Source organism: Bufo gargarizans, chromosome 11 (genome assembly GCF_014858855.1).
Source record: "Bufo gargarizans isolate SCDJY-AF-19 chromosome 11, ASM1485885v1, whole genome shotgun sequence".
Classification (NCBI taxonomy): domain Eukaryota; kingdom Metazoa; phylum Chordata; class Amphibia; order Anura; family Bufonidae; genus Bufo; species Bufo gargarizans.
Genome location: NC_058090.1, coordinates 32,650,582 through 32,670,548, shown reverse-complemented (window position 1 = coordinate 32,670,548; position 19,967 = coordinate 32,650,582). Strand labels below are relative to the sequence as shown.

At 44.3% G+C, this 19,967-nt stretch overlaps 1 protein-coding gene across 1 annotated transcript in view; it reads right to left on the bottom strand.

The window, feature by feature from the left end:
* The window catches only part of KCNH5 (potassium voltage-gated channel subfamily H member 5), a 283,707-nt gene extending 266,277 nt beyond the window's left edge, over positions 1 to 17,430 (bottom strand). The window contains 1 exon segment of the mRNA XM_044272468.1: positions 17,358 to 17,430. Coding sequence (XP_044128403.1) covers positions 17,358 to 17,430 — 73 coding nt within the window.
* Positions 17,431 to 19,967: the final 2,537 nt, after the last annotated feature.

Genomic DNA, 19,967 nt, shown 5'->3' with positions numbered 1-19,967 from the left:
ACAGGCTGCTGGATCGAACATATCTATAGTTAAACATTGCCTGCAGTTACCGTAGATATGATTAGTACAGTGAGCGGGGCCCAGTGCAATAGAATACAGTGACTGCACCGGGCCCCGCTGCCATTACAAAACTAGAGGCCGGCCCCCAGCCCCTCCTCCCTCCTCGCTGATACACACGCCGTCCGCGCTGTGCAGCATGCGGTCGGCGGTGTCTCAGTGTAAAAACTGCAGCATTCGCCCCATAAGACGCACTGCCATTTTCCTTCCACCTTTGGGGGGAAAAAGTGTGTCTTATAGGGTGAAAAATAGGCTACTTTGGGAAAAATAGCCAAGAGCTTATTGAGCCCAATAAAATATGTTTTCTATTAATTCATATTTAGTAATAAATGAAAGGGGTTTTCTGAGATTTTTACCTATCCCCTGGATAGCTTATCTATATCTGATCGGAGGGGGTCCAACACCTGGGACCCACGCAGGCAGCGGTGCTCATAGTAGCGACACGGTCTTCTCTCAGCTTTTCCTAGGTGAGTGGTGACACGTTTATCAATCACGTGGCTCTGGAGCAGCTCAGCCACAGAGAAGTGAATGGGATTGAACTATGTTATAAGGGAAAATAATAATGATCGGGTCTCCATCCCGATCGTCTCCTAGCAACCGTGCGTGAAAATCGCACCGCATCCGCACTTGCTTCCGGATGCTTGCGATTTTCACTCAGCCCCATTCACTTCAATAAACGCACAATATAGAGCATGCTGCGATTTTCACGCAACGCATAAGTGATGCGTGAAAATAACAGCTCATGTGAACAGCCCCATAGAAATGAATGGGTCCGGATTCAGTGCGGGTGCAATGCGTTCACCTCCCGCATTGCACCCGCGCAGAAATCTCGCCCGTGTGAACTCAGCCTTAGGCATCTTCAAGGGAATTCCATTCACACTCATGTGTTCCTTCCATACAACTAAAAATTGCCCAGATCCCTACAGCTAAATCCCTGGAGGGAAAGAGGAATATGTCAAGTTAACATCTCATGAATGGGTTTTAGTGGAGAAGCCCATTCGATGGAAACTGTGCTGTAAGAAAACCATCTGTTATAACTGAGGTTTTTATGCACAATACAATACAATAGGTAGCAATAGGCTAGCACTTCCTGATCTGTAGGGATCACTTTTTAGCTTCTTCTGGATACACTGGAGATAAAGTCAGGAACCATATTACTATTTTCAGAGAGCAATATTACAATGAATTATGGTTCCCCCATTATAAAGCTGGAAGGAGATCACCTAAGATCCACCACTGACCACAGGTGATGGAAACAGCCCAGCTCCCTCCTCTTCCTCTCAGCACATGTCACAGAGCATGCCCACAACAGTCCCATAGACGTCAACGAGTCATTTTCCTGTTGAGGTTTCCTACATCTATGTGGGTGCTGTAAACCAAATGCCTGGGACACCAGCTGGTATGAGATGTCTGCTCCAATTATCATGTAGAGAAAATAAGACAAAAAAAAATGTAAAAGAAAAAAAATTATATGTTTCAAAATCGATTTTGGAACTACAAAAATGAGGTATCATATTCAGGGGCGAAGCTACCATGAAAGCAGAAGAACTCGTTAAGGGGCCCAGGAGGAGGACAAATGGATTTATTTTCAGGACCCAGGGAGCGCACAGCTTCAGGACAGGTCATACTCCTGCAACGCTGTGCGACTTCAGGTCACAGTGTAGTTCGTGCCTAGACACAGTGCTGTACGAAGAGCGGAGGAGGAGAGGTGACTATTTTATTTGCTCTGGTCTTCAAAAAATGTGCTGCAGAGCCCAGGCAGTTCGAGTTACGTCACTGTATTCATTATAACATTTTCTCAGTACAAAATTGCCGTTATTGGTCTAAGACAAACAAAATAATAAATATAAAATAATAAAATAAAAATAATAAATAAATCTATAATCAAATATTTTTAGAGCTAGATATTTTATTTAATGTAATTTACTTTAATTACAACTTATCCCATTGAAGCGCTAAATAATGTTCAACAGTCAACACAGACCAGTGCAGATTTTAGGCCTAGTGACCAAAACCATAAAACAAGGTCAATCCACAATCCGTAATATTGAAAATTATCTGCTAATACCAAAAAATGTATCTAAATGAATCTAGAATAACAAGGAGAGCTCCTATATCCTCCATGGGAATAAATGATGCTAATAGTGTAGAGGCTTGGAACCATGCTGGGAATGGAAGCAGTCAATTGAAAATGACAAATTGTTTCCATATTTAGAATTGTTTTCTCTTTTTTTTTTAGACTGAAGTGAATCATTACAATAGACAAACATGACTGTATTCTTCCACTAACAGCGCCACCCCTGCCCATAGGTAGTGTGTGGTATTACAGTTCATCTCCACATACAATACCACATACAGCCCATGGACAAGGGTGGGGTTATTCACATAAAAGCGTAGCCATATTTTGCTAACGTTATTCTATGACTTTCAAACCTACTGGAACTGATGTACCAATAATAAGTTTTACACAGCGCACGCTTTGGCAGTGACAGTCTAAAAATGAGCCAGATTCATCACCATGGATCACTCCAAATTACACTTTTGTTGGCTTATTTTGTGCCAGACTGTTGCACCAAAAAGTTAGTGTGCCCGTTGGCGGATCCTAAACTATACCCCTTTTTCACCAGATAACACCCCTTTTACGTTAAGTCATGCAAACTGAAATAAATTGTCCAAACTACAGAATAAAATTGTTAAAGTGTGTTCACCAGTTTTCTACTGCAAATTAAAGGGGTTGCTCCCAGTTTAGAAGTTATTCATAGCATATTTTTTTTTATCATGCCCCTCTGATATCAAACCGCTTCTTACCACCTTGAGACTTTGTTAACAACATCACCGTTTTGTTTTCCGTTCTTCTGATCCATCAGAAGAACAGAAAAAACAAACGGATCCTTTATTCTAATAACCCGTTGTGCTCATTTTGCATCCGTTTGTGTCAGAGATCCGTTATTTTTGATAAGAGGAAAAGTGCTGCACTCAGGTCTGAAAACTGAATGGCACGTTTAGAAAATAAAACGTCAATCAAAAGAAGAGAGAACACGGCACTTGCCAACAATCTTTGCAGCTTTATTCACTGATAAAAACAGCGTGGATGCGGGCACAGCACAGTCGGAAGGCTACAGCGGTTTCGCGCTAACTGCGCTTCCTCAGGCCTCACGTGACGACGCTGGCGTGCACACGTCAAATACTCTCACGTAAAACACATTATACTAAATGTTCAAATATTATTAAAGCAAAAGAGCAAAAAAACATATATTACAGAAGGGATTATTAGATAAATACTGCCAGGTCATTTTTATCATTTAGTCCAAGCGGACCCATGGCCTTGGTTCTAATAATCCGAGCCGCCTCTCTCTGCAACAAAAAGCGACCCCCTATCTCCCCCACTGCTCTGCAACCCCAACTACTTCAATACCTGCACATTTTAATACATTCACCATTACCCCCATGGGTTCTCATGCACGTGCTCCTATCAATCTGAGGAGAGAACAGAGTCCTGATCGAGCTGTGTCACATATGGAGCCCCCTTTAGAAGAAAAATCTGAAGAGGGCGAACAAAAGTAAAGAAAAATTATAACCGGATACAAAAGGAAGCAAGTCCCGTGGAGGCACTGATATTAGATGTAGGAGATGTTCAAGAACTACCGCCTGGGTATAATGTGGTCAATTTGACGCAAGTGCAGTTGGACACCGATTGCCTCTCTTTCTTGTCCAAAGGTTTAAACGATAGCTTAGTAGAGAAATTTGATGAGGTGGGATTTGAGGTTGATTTATTTAAGTCAGTTAGAAAACTTAAGCATTTTCAGGGTGCCAGTTCGATTGTCAAGCATACACATAGAGGGGGAACGACCATTGTGGTAGATACTTTGGGTTTTAGTGCAAACAGTGATACGGAACATCTAGATACATTGTTGGAGATCCAGAGATATGATCAAGTGACAAGTTTATTTCTTAATAAAGGCATCAAGTCCACATTTACTCCACCCTTGTCGGCCGGTGGTAGTCTGCATTTATTTCAGAAACAAGTTTTGAGAGAAGTTAAATCATTGATATAGTCATCTGATAAGGAAAATCTGAATGCAGGGGAAAAGAGGGCCTTAAAATGGTTTACCAGTTGTAAAGATTTAATTGTCAAACCAGCCGACAAGGGTGGCAATATGGTGGTGATGTATAAGAAATCTTATGTTCATGAAGCTGAGAGACAGCTCAGTAAAGTGGATGTAGATGTCCCTTTAAAAGTTAACCCCACACAGAAATATTAGAAATTATGGAAGTATACAGAAAAGGGAATTCTATCAAAGAACACGGAGTAGAAGCTGTCCCCTCAATTCCCCATTAATCCTGAATGGTACTGCATACCGAAAGTACATAAATCACTGGTAGACCCACCAGGGCGCCCCATTGTGACAGGAATTGGCTCGGTTACTGAGCCCCTGTCTCAATATGTAGATTGATGAGGCCTACAGGAGGGCTTGTGAACCTAAGAGATTGGATTTGAAGTATGTGAAGTTGACAGGGGATCGAGATATGGATAGAGAGAGGAGAGCGGTTTTTACTATTGACTATACCCCGATGGCCCCTGTCATTAATAGGGCCATTTTAAATAATTGGCATATTTTGTCCCAAGATGATTCATTGAAGGAAAAGACACAATTGAACCCCATTGTTAGTTTTAGACGGAGTAGAACTATTAAAGATGCGATTGTAAGGAGTAACTTTCAGGAAGAGGATCTCAATTTCTTAGGCCAGGCATCCTCAAACTGCGGCCCTCCAGCTGTTGCAAAACTACAACTCCCAGCATGCCCGAGCAGCCTACAGCAGGGCATTGTGGGAGTTGTAGTTTTACAACAGCTGGAGGGCCTGCAGTTTGAGGATGCCTGGCTTAGGGAGAGGTTCCCCCCATGGGAATTTTATTTGTGGACATTGCTCAATGTGTAAATATATGTATAGAAATAAACACCTAAGGATAGGAGGAGTTGAGCATATTGGGAGGCATTTTATATTTTGCAAGACACAGTTTACGTAATTTTTTGCCCCGTGGGAGATTTTACATAGGGAAGACCTATCAGGTGTTTATATATTAAGTTCAGAGAACATAAAAGATCTATAGAAACTAGGATTGGAGCGACAAGATTGATGGAGCACGTGGATGAAACCCATGGGGTTAATGGTGATGCATTCAAATGTGCCGGTATTCGGGTAGTTGGGGTTCCAGAGCGTGGGGGAGATAGGGGGTCGCTTTTTGTTGCAGAGAGAGGCGGCTCGGATTATTAGAACCAATGCCATTGGTCCGCTTGGACTAAATGATAAAAATGACCTGGCAGTATTTATCTAATAATCCCTTCTGTAATATATGTTTTTTGCTCTTTTGCTTTGTTAATATTTGAACATTTAGTATAATGTGTTTTAAAATATTTGTGTCATGTGTATGTGACAGTAGCTGGCGTGAGAGTATTTGACGTGTGCACGCCAGCGTCGTCACGTAACGCCTGAGGAAGCGCAGTGAGCGCCGAAACGGCTGTAGCCTTCCGACTGTGCTGCGCCCGCATCCACGCTGTTTTTATCGGTGAATAAAGCTGCAAAGATTGATGGCGAGTGCCGTGTTCTCACTTCTGTTGATTGAAGTTTTGTGTACCTATTTTTACCTATTTTACACTGAGCACCACCAGATGTCACGGGAATACGATGCAGTGCCCGCCTACATGGACTAGTCACACTGCGCAGTGCCGATCACAACTTTCTTCTGCATGCACTTTTAGTAAATATAGCGCACATCATTTGCAGAAGCCTCATAATGCAGATTACACCTCGTTTCTGGTACATTTTATTAGATAAATGAGCTCCCATAGTTTTAGTTAAAAATAACTATGAAGACCAGAATGGTCAGTGAATATACCATGGTTACCAGATATCCATAGCTTGTTGCTAAGTTGTAAAAAAAACACATCTTCAGCCCTTAGATCCAGATCACCCTGAATACGTTCACTTTTACAGGCAGCTATATTATTTACACGCTTGGAAAATACAATATAGGAAGAGACTCCAGGATTAGAAAGAAGGGTCTACTATTGCCCAGATACTGCCACTCTCGTCTGACTCAAGGGATTGAGGCTGAACTGCAATATCATACATAGCCTAAGGGCAAGAGTAATGCAATTTCTGGACAGACTTTTCCAAATTCTAGATAGCCCCTTGAAATGCATCTACTGTTAATATATTTTCTGACTTGAATACAAAGTTGTCAGGAACCGTACTTACCAGGACTTGGACGCTGGACTTTCCAGTCATGCCTTGCAGTTGTCCTTCTATGCCAACTCTACACCTTGTTTGTTCTACCTTTTCTGAGCTATGTTTCTCAGCATCCAAAGTTTAATGATTTGCACTTGCTATTTGGTCAATTCCAATAATTGCTGCCCCGTGCCAACCCCCCAGCTTTGCAATTCCTCTGCCTGTTTATTATGGCTTGTCTGCATCCAGCTTTCCTGAGAACCACTACTTCTCTTATCTACTGAACTCTGCATACATCTGACCATGGCTGATCTCTCTCCTGTGTACTGAACTCTGCATACACCTGACCTCTCTCCTGTGTACTGAACTCTGCATATGTCCGACTACAGCTGATCTCTCTCCTGTGTACCGAACTCTGCATATATCTGACCATGGCTGATCTCTCCTGTGTACTGAACTCTGCATATGTCCGACTACAGCTGATCTCTCTCCTGTGTACTGAACTCTGCATATATCTGACCATGGCTGATCTCTCTCCTGTGTACTGAACTCTGCATATGTCCGACTACGGCTGATCTCACCCCTGTGTACTGAACTCTGCATATATCTGACCTCTCTCCTGTGTACTGAACTCTGCATATGTCCGACTACAGCTGATCTCTCTCCTGTGTACCGAACTCTGCATATATCTGACCTCTCTCCTGTGTACTGAACTCTGCATATATCTGACCATGGCTGATCTCTCTCCTGTGTACTGAACTCTGCATATATCTGACCACACGACTACGGCTGATCTCACCCCTGTGTACTGAACTCTGCATACATCTTAACCACGGCTGTTCTCTCTCCTAAATACTGAACTCTGCATAAATCTGACCATGGCTGAACTCTTTTCTGTGTACTAGATCCTCAGTAGTCTCCACTTCTTGGTCCAGTCTCAGTGCATATGAAATGGCCACATGATTGACTGAACAGACAATTCCTATGTGTTGAGACAAGACCAGGGAACAGAGACTGGTAGGGGCACATAAACATCAGAATGGCACTGGTGGGGGATTGATTAAAGGGGCTATGCCAAGTTATCCCCTATCCAACCACTGGGACCCCCACCGATCCCAAGAATGGAGGTCCTGTTCCTCAGATCTGATGGAGCAGCAGGTTGGGTTTATGTCCTGCAGCTCCAACAAGTCCCTACGGGGGCTGCCAGAAATAGCCCAGTTCTGAGCCATCCCCGGCAGTCCCATAGAAACTGAATGGGCAACAGGCGCATGTCTTATCTGCCATTCCATCAGATCAAGGGAACGGGACCTCCATACTCGGAATCAGTGGTGTCCCAGTACTCTGATCCCCACAGGTCAGTTAGTTATCCCCTATCTTGTGGTTAGCGGAACACTTGTAAACTTGGCACAACCCCTTTAAGTCAGAAATGCTTCTTTCATTTTTTTTTTAGTTACCCATTTTTTACCTTTTCTAAAAAGTTTTATTCCTCCAGACAACTCCTTTTAGTCAATTTCTCATAGCCCTTAAATTCTGGACCATGATGTGTAGTACCCCATACCTGGGGTACCTGCAATTGATTATGAATAGTTATGTATTGTCTTATTGTATGGTTTTGGCCATATCTACCAGTGAGGTAATGGCTGGCAAAGGTTGGCAGGAACAGGGCTAACCACCCTGTTCCACCCCTGTTCTCCTGCGCAACCTGAGATAGGAGAGGAAGAACACTGCAGAACTCCTGCTCCTGTTACAGATTCTACAGAGAGATTATCACCAACTATTTACAGCCTCAAGTAAATCCTTGAGAAGTCAGACAGCAGAGTGGCCAGCTAACACATGCATCAAAGACACTGCTGGAAGGTGAGGGATCACAGCTAAGACACCCATCATCTAGACTACCACTAGGCCAGGCCACGTCTGGATCTGACACTGGACCTCTACACTTACAAGTGCTAAATTGCCGGAACGAACCTGCCTCCATACTTCTTTACTGGTGCCAGAAAATTGCACTCGGAATCAGCTGCTACTGATTGTACCTGAAGTTACACTTCACACTTAGACTGTTATACAGGGCCACTACCACTCCCATCCTCTCCATCGGCTCCTCAGGGGCTTGCTGCAGATGCTTTGCTCTTAGTGTGCTGTATTACAACATCTGCTGCTGTAGCTTTATCAGAGGGCCATGTGGGCGTAGAGAAGTGTAAGCTACTGTGAGCTCTATTTAGCATCTGTATCGCTCCTGACATACGGACCTCCTGTCTCATTACAGCAGATACACTCCAAAAGCTCTAGATTTCAGCAGTGTACTATATAATATAAACTATAAATCAATCAATTATCTATAGGATCTATGCATTCAATCAATCTTCTACAGGATTGCTACGTAATTAGATCCATGTTGCACAAAAGCAACAGATAATTGACACATTAAACTCTGCTACATCTGTATATTATGCATCAAGAAAAAGCAAATACATATTTACTGATACATGATTTATGAGGTAGCTCTGCAGAATTCTGTCAAATGCACATGCCCTACAAAGAATAACTAATTTAATGGAGGCAGAAGTCCTTATAATGTATTTTTCAGAAACTAAAATCCCATAACTCACCCACTGACTCAATATTTTCCATCCATCTAAATGAATAAAGATAATACTGAAGAATGGATGATTTACATCGCACAATTCACGGGCCGACTATCGAGAACGTATGTACTATGAACACTTGTTCCCGATAATCTGGGCTCGTAAATGTGCTGCCAATCACCGGATGAAGGAGTAAAATCCTGATGGAGCACATTAAATCATGGTTTCTGGGCAGCAGATCGTGTTGTGTGAACAGTGATCCACTGTGAGAAACAAAGAATCTGTATGAGGATGAGCGAAGGCAGTAGCCCCATACAGCGGCATGTAAAAGCAGCTCTTCAACTCCACTGACGAGCAGGCAATTATCGGGAAGCAACAGTCCTTTCCTGATAACTGCCTGCTTGCTCAGACCATGTAAATGGGCCTAAGGTCTAGATATGTACATTTTGTGCTTCACAATAATAAATTATATGTTAAAACGACCTAGGGCTGTCTGGTTTAGAAAAATTAAGTTCTAATACCCCTTTAAGGCTTTCTGAATAGATGGGTTCCCCTCCTCAGGACCCCCATCTATTAGTAAAAGAAAAGAGTGGCTACCTCTCTGGAGGACCCAGCCAGTCAGTGCATCATACAGATATTACAATGTACATTATGTAATGCTTCATTTCACCTGTGGTGGCGCTGAAGAGGTATTGAACGCTTACTGACGGTTTCCCCTACATCTCACAGCTGATAGCCTGGAGTCCCAACAGCAGAGCAGCTTATAATCAGCTAATTTTAAGGGATTGTTCGAAGCAGGTAACCCCTTTAATTAGTCTGAACCTACATTTCAAGACATTGTAATTTTCTCCCATGTACATGAATGGGTTTGAATTGGAACCATGACAGAAGATTCATGAGAACAAGAACCTAAAAGAACCTATGAATATTTCCTTAATAAACCGCCAAATAGTTGTCAGTAGGGTAAACCCCTCTAAATGTTATATGTGACTGCTCTTTGTAGTCTATTATTTCCTGCAATATACAATATCACACTGTGGAGTATGCTTAACAGTGGCTCTACAGAAATCTGGAGAAAATCTGCTACCTGTGGCCATACCCTTGCCTAGTGTATACAGTTTATATATAGACCCCCGAAACGTCGCATGTGATGGAGTAGGTTACAACTCGGCATCTCAGAAATACAGGCCTGTGAGCCTAGAAACTGCTTTTGAAGTTTTGCAAATAAAGGACTTCATAAAAAGTGAGTAGCAATTTTTCCGCTAAGAGCTATATACAACTGAATTGTATTGAGATTACAGTTTATATCTAGAACTCAATATTAAGACAGTATGCAATATGCTTCCAAGCTCCCCCTAGTGGTTGCTACAGGTAGATAAAAAATATATAATTTAAAGGAGTTATCTATTTTCTACATAAATTTAACAAATGCCATACACTAGACTAGACACTTGACTTACCTTGGCCCACATGGGTTTGTCTTCTACTGTGTAGGTACGGAAAGTGTTCAGTGCTGGTGCAGATACAGGATCTCCTGTATCTTCATCTGCGCCAAACGATTCAGCGCCTGTACAGTTGAAGACAAATCCGTCATCCTGGGAAAGCTATAAATGCTGCAGCCTGTTTACACTGGTTGGTACCCATTGGCACCTAGGGAGGTGTCTGCATTCAGGCTAAGGTAAGCCTAGATGTGATTTAGCGGATTCTTTCTCTATTACACATTAATGTATGGAATTTCTGAAATGTATGTAGGAAGAGGCCCGTCCATTTAACCCTATGTTTCTAGAGGGGAAATTAATCAGCACAAAATGCTGGGCCCATAACAACATTTACTTTAAAGGGGCCCTCCACTTATTTTCAAAGTTCCCTAGAGTTTCCTTAAAAATAATAGATAGATCGTATACTCAGCACTTAATCCTCTGCCATTTCCAGCGCTGCTGTTCTGGTCCTCACCTCAAGGACAAAACGCTGGAACTAAAGAACTTTGTGTGGTCTCACCATTGGGGCTTATGGACATAGCTGTCCTATAGCGCCATACAAGCGCCATATTGCTGAGGCTGCTATACCCCTGTATGCCTTCTATCCCATATGAAGGCAGACAGTGCTTTATTTTGGCAAGTTCCATTGGATCTTATAGGTACAGAGTTATTCTCCGCAAAGCAGCACCAACAGAGCATGGTATAGCAGCACTTGGAGGCCAAACGTCTCTATACTGAGCCTAAGCCGATATGGTATGGCCACTAATAGGGGGTCCGCTGCAGAAATTCTGCAGTGCCTCTTGGTGAATTTGCATGCAGATTTCAGTGCCGATATGCTGCAACTTTGCCACACTGTATTGCAATGGTTGAAATCTGCTGCAGATTTCTGCAAATAAATTGACATGCTGGGGATTTAAAATCTGCACTGCCAAATAATGTGCGAATATCATGGAGGAATATTTCCACAGATTGTGGGTTACAGTTTTTAAAATCTCATCTACTTTGCTGCTTCTATAAACACGTGGATATTCAGCAGGCAGATTCATAGTGGAAAATCTGCTGCATTTACGCTACATGTGACCGTACCTCTGTACTCGTGTCATTACGTCTGAAACCCATTTATGTGCTCAATAAAGCAAGGAATTAGTCATTTCTTTGGTTGCTATATACAGTATATTGTGCACAGGTTTTAGGGGTTACCATTAGCCCTAACAATAGAAATGTTAAAAATATATACTATATGGTTATCATAGAAACCTGTAAAGGGGCATCTGACAGCAGTTTTGTTCATGCTAAACTACTGACAGCACCAGGTAGGAACTGAGGAGCGCAGGAATAACATACCTACATTGGAGCTTTTATCATCAGGGAATAGTGAGAATATGGACTTTTATCCTGCCAGGTTCTGCTCCTGCAAGAGCACATAACATGGTCAGAACTGCTGACAGATGACCTTTAAAGTAATTCCTTTTGGCAGAAAAAAAGGAATTGTGCTATTTCTCTCCATTGACATATATTTTGGAGCTCAGTCTCACTAAGATGGACCTATTATTCTCATCTTTAACTTTCCACATTCTGGATATAATATCTGGATTCCTTATGGTGTGGTAAGCTTGGTTCAGAAGAACCTTAACAGAGAGAGGTTACATCTGCAATGTGAACAGTTAAAAGTAATAGAAGATGCACAAAGCCATGGGAACCATCGCGCTCCATAGTAAACCCTAGGACGGGGCCACATTCCATATTTCAAAGTCATCACTAAGTGCACCTTATACCTCAGTGATAATAGGTCCACTTAGTTGTTGGGCTCCATAGCAGCTATGCTTGCTACCTTGGTAGTTATGCCCATGCCAGCAAGACGTGCAGAACATTATCGTTTAAAGGGGTCGTCCACCTTCCGGGGGGCCTTTCAACCACGCTCTCTCACATTCCCGGACATGCGGACAGGGCCGTCTTTAACAAGGGGCAAAAGGGGCAGCTGCCCCGGGCCCAGTTGCTCCTGGGGGGCCCAAGGCAGCTGCCTCTTGAGCCCTGCTAGCCACTGCCCCGGGTGTCAGGCTGTCAGCTACACAGGGGGTGCTGCCATGCCATGCCTGCCGGCACTCCAGGCAGCGTACTGTGAGAGCTGTGATTCTCTAGGACCTTAGATGACATCATCACCATGTGACCAGTAACCTAGCAATATTACTGGTCACATGGCTATGAGGTCATCAAGGTCCTTCCAGGAGTGTTGCTGTAGAAGTTTGCCTTAACTGTGGAGCTTTTTTTGTAAAGATTACATCAGAAAAAGGTGACAGGGGCTGTTATGCTAATATACTGTAAACTACTGTATAGTGGGGTGCTTTATAGTGTGGGGGCCTGTATACTGTGGGGGGCTGTATACTGTGGTGGCCTGTATACTGTGGGGGGCTGTATACTGTGGGGGGCTGTATACTGTATACTGTGGGTGCTGTATATTGTGGAGTGCTATACTGCTGTACTGTACAGTGTGGGGGGCTGTATAGTGTGGGGGCTGTATACTGTAGGTGCTGTATATTGTGGAGTGCTATACTGCTCTACTGTATACTGTGGGGGGCTGTATAGTGTGGGGGCTGTATACTGTATACTGTGGGTGTTGTATATTGTAGAGTGATATACTGCTGTACTGTATAGTGTGGGGGGCTGTATAGTGTGGGGTGCTGTATCGTGTATAGTTTGGGGTGCTGTATACGGTGAGGTGCTATACTGCTCTACTGTATACTGTGAGGTGTTGTATAGTGTGGGGTGCTGTATACTGTGGGCTGCTATACTGCTCTACTATATACTGTGGGGTACTGTATAGTGTGGGGTGCTATACTGCATACTGTGTGGTGCTGTATACTATAGGGTGCTATACTGCATACTGTGGGTTGCTGTATACTATAGGGTGCTATACTGCATACTGTGGGGTGCTGGAGTGCACTGTAACACTAGGGTGAGCCGAGCCCCAGTCTCCTTCTGGAACTTCAGAGAAGTGCCCACTTCCAGCCCTGAGCCCAGCTGCCCAGAGCACTGATCCTGAGCCGCTGGAGTCTTCAGAACTGGAAGTAATTACAGTCATTCACTGTACTCTACCAGATGTGTGGATTTTTTGTGTGTGTGTTGTGGTGGAGGGCGTGATTGCCTGCTAAGGTGTGGGAAGGCAGGATCCGGGGGGCCCAAGTACATTTTTGCCCAGGGTCCAATCAATATTAAAGACGGCCCTGCATGCGGAGGGACGCATACTTTGACCAACTGACGTGACACTTGGAGGACACATCACTGCTGGGGTCAGTCATTGGCCGCAATGACCACCATCAAACCAGATGGTGACAAGCAGGTCCAGGAACGTGGCAGTGGGGGACTGAAGGAGCCAGAATCTGGTGGTGAGAAGCAGGTAAGTAAGTTTCCCTCTGCAGGTCTGGTGATGTGTCTGGGGAGGGGGAGTCTGTCCAAAAGGCCAACCTAATGTGCACCACTCCCTTCCTCCTTATTTACAAGCTATACTGCAGGTGGCCATGGTCACCTTCACCTCCTCATTAGTGATGAGCGGGAGGTGCCATATTCGATTTCGACGAAATTTGCGAACTGTTCGCTAGAATATTCGTTTCATATTCAGTCGAAATCGAATATTCGTCATTTTTCTAGTTATCGCGATTATCATGCGATTTAAATAATCGTGTATTGTGATTGTAATCTTAAGGCTACTTTCCTATTGGTTTGATATCTAGAATTAGCGAAGATGACGAATGTATTCGTCATATTCCACAAAACGAAGATAACGAAGTATTAGCCATCTTCGTTTTAGCTACCTATTCATCAACTTCGCTAATTCTAGCAATTAAATAGAAAGTTGACTATAGAGACAGCTAAGTTTAGTTCGCTATGCGATTATATTACTTAGCTTTTTTTTTTAAATAAATAGAATAATTATAATACTTGATAATTATTATAATTATTCTATTTATAAAAAAAAGCAAAGTAATATTATCGCATAGCAAATTAAACTTAGCTGTCTCTATAGTCAACTTTCCTATTTGATTGCTAGAATTAGTAAAGTTGACGAATATGGTAGCTAAAACGAAGATGGAGAATACTTCGTTATCTTCGTTTTGTGGAATATGACGAATACATTCGTCATATTCTCTAATTCTATCAAGCCAACCATAGTAAACCAGGTCCAAGTTGAAATCGCAATGCGATTATTATAACTTGAATTAATCGAATTGCGATTTCAACGTAATTCTCAAATCCGACAGTACATTCTAGTATGGAGACGTTCCCATGGTGATGGGGACGCTCCATGAGCACGGAAGTCGGCAGAAGCGGCAACGGGCACTGACTGGAGCAGCCAGGAATCCAAAGGACAGGTAAGAACTACTTTAGGGAAGTGGGAAAGAAAAAAAATATAACAATAAAAAAAAAAAAGAATATTCGAAATATAGAATTTATAGCACTATATTCGAAATATTCGCGAATTAGCGAAGTGCCGATATTCGCTAAAAAAATTCGATATTCGAATATTCGCGCTCAACACTACTCCTCATAGCATGATGCCAACATGGACCAAACCTATCTGAGAATCTTTGATTGGCTGCCCCAGTGTCGTGGCGTGACATCACGTTTGTATCCAGTTATGACATACTGCTTATAAACAACACGGCCATAGCTATGGGGGCTGGATGGCAAAGGGGTTCCAACAAGCCAGAGTATTAAGAGACGGGGCTATGCAATGGGTGAAGGAAACATGGCAATGGCTAGATGAATATAAAGCATACCATGTAAGATCCAGCTGACATATAATGATATGATGATACTGTGCACCAAATTGCAAACTCAGCACTGCTATATCTAAAGGCTGTGACTGTGGAATCCTCCCCACTATCATGGAACAGAGGACTTGTGCTGTTTTCAAGTAAAGTATGCTCACAGTGTAACCCTTGTACTTCTGTCTTATATCTTGTAAGGTGAGCAGGACATTTTTCGGAGGGTATGAGTTACTGCTCGGCAGCCTTCAGTGTATAAAGGCACTTAGGATGACCCCTGGTGGCTAATGACAAAAGTGAGGTAAACTATGTCACTGGAGGAGTGACAGAGCCTTCTGGTTTGCCTTCATGTCACCGAAAGGTGATATAAAAGACATGGTATACCGTCAACCTCCAGGTGTAACACATAAAACAGGGTACAGATGCAGCAGAGCTGAATTTCTAATATAACCAAATAATCATGTAGCAGGGTCCTGCGGAAAGCCACAAATAACACCAATAGTGTTCTCATGCTATATTGTGACAAATAGCAAACTCAGCCCTGCTACATCACATTAAGCTCAATAGTCTAAAAGGCTGAAATGTGAAATAATATGTCTTCTATACCTTGATAAAGCTAATGTGGATGATAGCCGTCAACCATACCCATAGTGTCTAACGCAATCCCACATCCATGTCTTTTCTTGCATAGCATATTGTATTCCCCCACTGCTATGTTCTATCTATTTATCCTCGTCTTTTTAAAATACAGCTGTGATATGGACATCATCATAGGCGAGTACAAAAATGCAGTCATTTGTTCTTCCATGTAGTAAGTGAATGAAGTTACAGATTATTACAAATGTAGTCGTAGTTAAAGCTGAAGAAAATAAAATGTACATAGTGTGCAAAAAGTGGATTTTAGTAGGTAAAAAGTTTCCACATATACTACATACATTCTTGGATGGATGGATGGATGGATAGATAGATAGATAGATAGATAGATAGATAGATAGATAGATAGATAGATAGATAGATAGATAGATAGATAGATAGATAGATAGATAGATAGAATATAGATAGATGTGAGAGATAAAATATAGATGTGAGATAAAGATAGATAGATAGATAGATAGATAGATAGATAGATAGATAGATAGATGTGTACATCTGCATACATTGAACAGGGCTGTAAACTATAAATATAATGTATATATAGTGTAAGAAAAAGTTATTTTAGTTTTTACATATATATATATATGTATATATAACATCTGACCATTGCTACATTTGCTATATTACATAGATAAATGGATGGGTGGATAGATAGATAGATAGATAGATAGATAAATTTGCTTATGAAAAATAAACATGCAAAACAAAAAGTGTCCTCAATTGAATGTATATATAATATTATTTGCATATACAATAATGCATATAATTATATATTTACACCTAATATACTCTATGTTATTAATATATACCTGTGTATGGTACATTCTGAGCACAAAAATATATCTAAATCTTTCCTCTCTATTTTGATACCATTTAAAGTTGAATTGCAATTTATTTAATAAATATAATTTCATTGATTTAATAAGAAAATATGACCTGTATAAAATCTGCACCATAACCTACATAAGATCTTTACGCAATTTAAGAAAGGAAAGTATTGGTCAGAAAATACAAAGCACACAATTTTTTTTTTTTAGGTATTGACCTCAATTACCCCTCCTTAGCCATTGAACAAGTAACTCTATGAGCCCAATCCAGTGGGTCATATTCAGGCTGAGATCTCCTGCCTCTGACCCTGAGCTAGCCTCCTCTGCAATGTCGGGCCAAAACTTCAGCTTCTTGGCATGGATGAAAAGGGGGAAAGTGCTGTGATGAAAGGACCACTCTAACCTGGAGGGAACTGGAGCTATCCTGGACAACCCTGGTTTCTGGAGCCTCTCATAACTTCAGGGATGCAAGATACAGTATGAGGGGCAGAGATGTTTGACTTCTTGTGGGTAATTCCTTAGAAGAACCCCAACCAGAGACTGGAGGAGACATTGCACAGCAAGTGGAAGAAGACAGAGGTTAGGGTAAGTGTGTGCCAGGTGTAGGAAGGGTCATAGAGAAGATCACACACAAACAAAGGTGGAATGCAACCTGTGGTCCTGCTGGCCTTTTAATCACTACAACTCCCAGGGTAACCTGACTAGGAGTTGTAGTTTCACCACAGCCACAAGTTGCAGACCACTGATAGAGAGGAAGGCACTCACCACTTGAACGTCTGACAATGTTCTCCAAAAATGTGTTCTGAGGTGCCACCAGCCCTCGTTTTCCCCCCGGCATTCTGCGCTTGGGAAGCTCCTGGGCTGGGACACCGCGCTGCTTGTGATGCTGGAGGTGACCGAGTCCGGGTGAGTAGGTTTGGGATGGGTGTAGCAGTTCATGGTAACGCTCCTCTGGCTGCTGGTGCTGAGACTGTGGCAGGGCTGCACACAGGGCTCTGGACCTGCAGGCTCTGGAGATACTGCGCCTGCGTAATCTGGCTGCCGGCCAGCACCATGGACAGCGTCCCAAGGCAAGTGCAGGGAGTTCGGCACCTCCGGCAGAGTCAGGGGAAGTGCAGGGGGTTCGGCACCTCCGGCAGAGTCTCAGTGGAAGTGCAGGGGGTTCGGCACCTCCGGCAGAGTCAGGGGAAGTGCAGGGAGTTCGGCACCTCCGGCAGAGTCAGGGGAAGTGCAGGGAGTTCGGCACCTCCGGCAGAGTCTCAGTGGAAGTGCAGGGGGTTCGGCACCTCCGGCAGAGTCAGGGGAAGTGCAGGGGGTTCGGCACCTCCGGCAGAGTCAGTGGAAGTGCAGGGGGTTCGGCACCTCCGGCAGAGTCAGGGGAAGTGCAGGGGGTTCGGCACCTCCGGCAGAGTCAGGGGAAGTGCAGGGGGTTCGGCACCTCCGGCAGAGTCAGGGGAAGTGCAGGGGGTTCGGCACCTCCGGCAGAGTCAGGGGAAGTGCAGGGAGTTCGGCACCTCCGGCAGAGTCTCAGTGGAAGTGCAGGGGGTTCGGCACCTCCGGCAGAGTCAGGGGAAGTGCAGGGGGTTCGGCACCTCCGGCAGAGTCAGGGGAAGTGCAGGGGGTTCGGCACCTCCGGCAGAGTCAGTGGAAGTGCAGGGAGTTCGGCACCTCCGGCAGAGTCAGGGGAAGTGCAGGGGGTTCAGCGCCTCTATGCAAGCGCAGGCAATGCAGGAACTGGAAGAGTATCTCAATGCAAGTGCAAAACCTCGGACAGCTTTTCAATGTAGGAAGTGCAGATACTGTGGTGTAGGAACTGGAACACCCTCTCTATACAAGTTACCCTGGACAGCCTCTCAGTCCAGGTGCAGACAGCGCAGGAACTCAGAGGGTGTCTCCATGCAGGTGCAAAACCTTGGACAACTGTCTCATTTCAGCAAGTGCAGGACCTCGGATAGCCTCTCAGCACAGGTGCAGGCAGTGCACGACCTTAAACATCCTCTCAGTGCAGGTGGAGACAGTGCAGGACCTAAAAACAGCCTCTCAATACAGGTGCAGGCAACGCAGAAACTCAGACAGTCTCTCCATGCAAGTGCAAAACCTTGGACAACGTCTCACTGTAGGAAGTGCAGGACCCCGGACAGCCTCTCAGTCCAGGTGCAGGCAGTGCAAGACCTCCTACTGACTTTCAATACCAGTGCAATCAGTGCAGGTCCTCGGACAGCCTCTCAGTCCAGGTGCAGGGAGTGCAAGACCTCCTACAGACTTTCAATACCAGTGCAAGCAGTGCAGGTCCTCGGACAGCCTCTCAGTCCAGATGTAGACAGTACAGGACCTCGGACAGCCTTTCAGTCCAGATGCAGGCAGTGCAAGACCTTGGACAGCCTTTCAGTCCAGATGCAGGCAGTGCAAGACCTCCTACAGACTTTCAATACCAGTGCAAGCAGTGCAGGTCCTCGGACAGCCTCTCAGTCCAGATGCAGGCAGTGCAAGACCTCCTACAGACTTTCAATACCAGTGCAAGCAGTGCAGGTCCTCGGACAGCCTCTCAGTCCACATGCAGGCAGTGCAGGACCCCGGAGAGCCTCTCAGTCGATGTGCAGGTAGTGCAAGACCCTGGGCAGCCTCTCAGTCCAGATGCAGACAGTACAGGACCCCGGACAGCCTCTCAGTCCAGATGCAGGTAGTGCAGGACCCCGGACAGCCTCTCAGTCCAGATGCAGGTAGTGCAGGACCCCGGACAGCCTCTCAGTCCAGATGCAGGTAGTGCAGGACCCCGGACAGCCTCTCAGTCCAGATGCAGGTAGTGCAGGACCCCGGACAGCCTCTCAGTCCAGATGCAGACAGTGCAGGACCTCGGACAGCCTCTCAGTCGATGTGCAGGTAGTGCAGGACCCCGGACAGCCTCTCAGTCCAGATGCAGACAGTACAGTTCCTCGGACAGCCTCTCAGTCCAGATGCAGGTAGTGCAGGACCTCGGACAGCCTCTCAGTCCAGATGCAGGTAGTGCAGGACCTCGGACAGCCTCTCAGTCGATGTGTAGACAGTACAGGACCTCGGACAGCCTCTCAGTCCAGATGCAGACAGTACAGTTCCTCGGACAGCCTCTCAGTCGATGTGCAGGTAGTGCAGGACCTCGGACAGCCTCTCAATAGAACAAGTGCAATCAGTTCTGGACCTCAGATGGCATCTCTTCCCCATACAAGTGCAGGCTGCTCGGCTCCTCCAAACTGCTGATCACAGCTGTACAGGTAAGGCGGAGGCTTCCACCTTGTGTCCCATAGGAAGCTGAAACACCCTTCACCTAGGCAAACTGGGGCTGATTCCTGCAAGCAGTAAAAGCAGAACAGTCAGCATCATAAAGTCTTAGGTAAAACT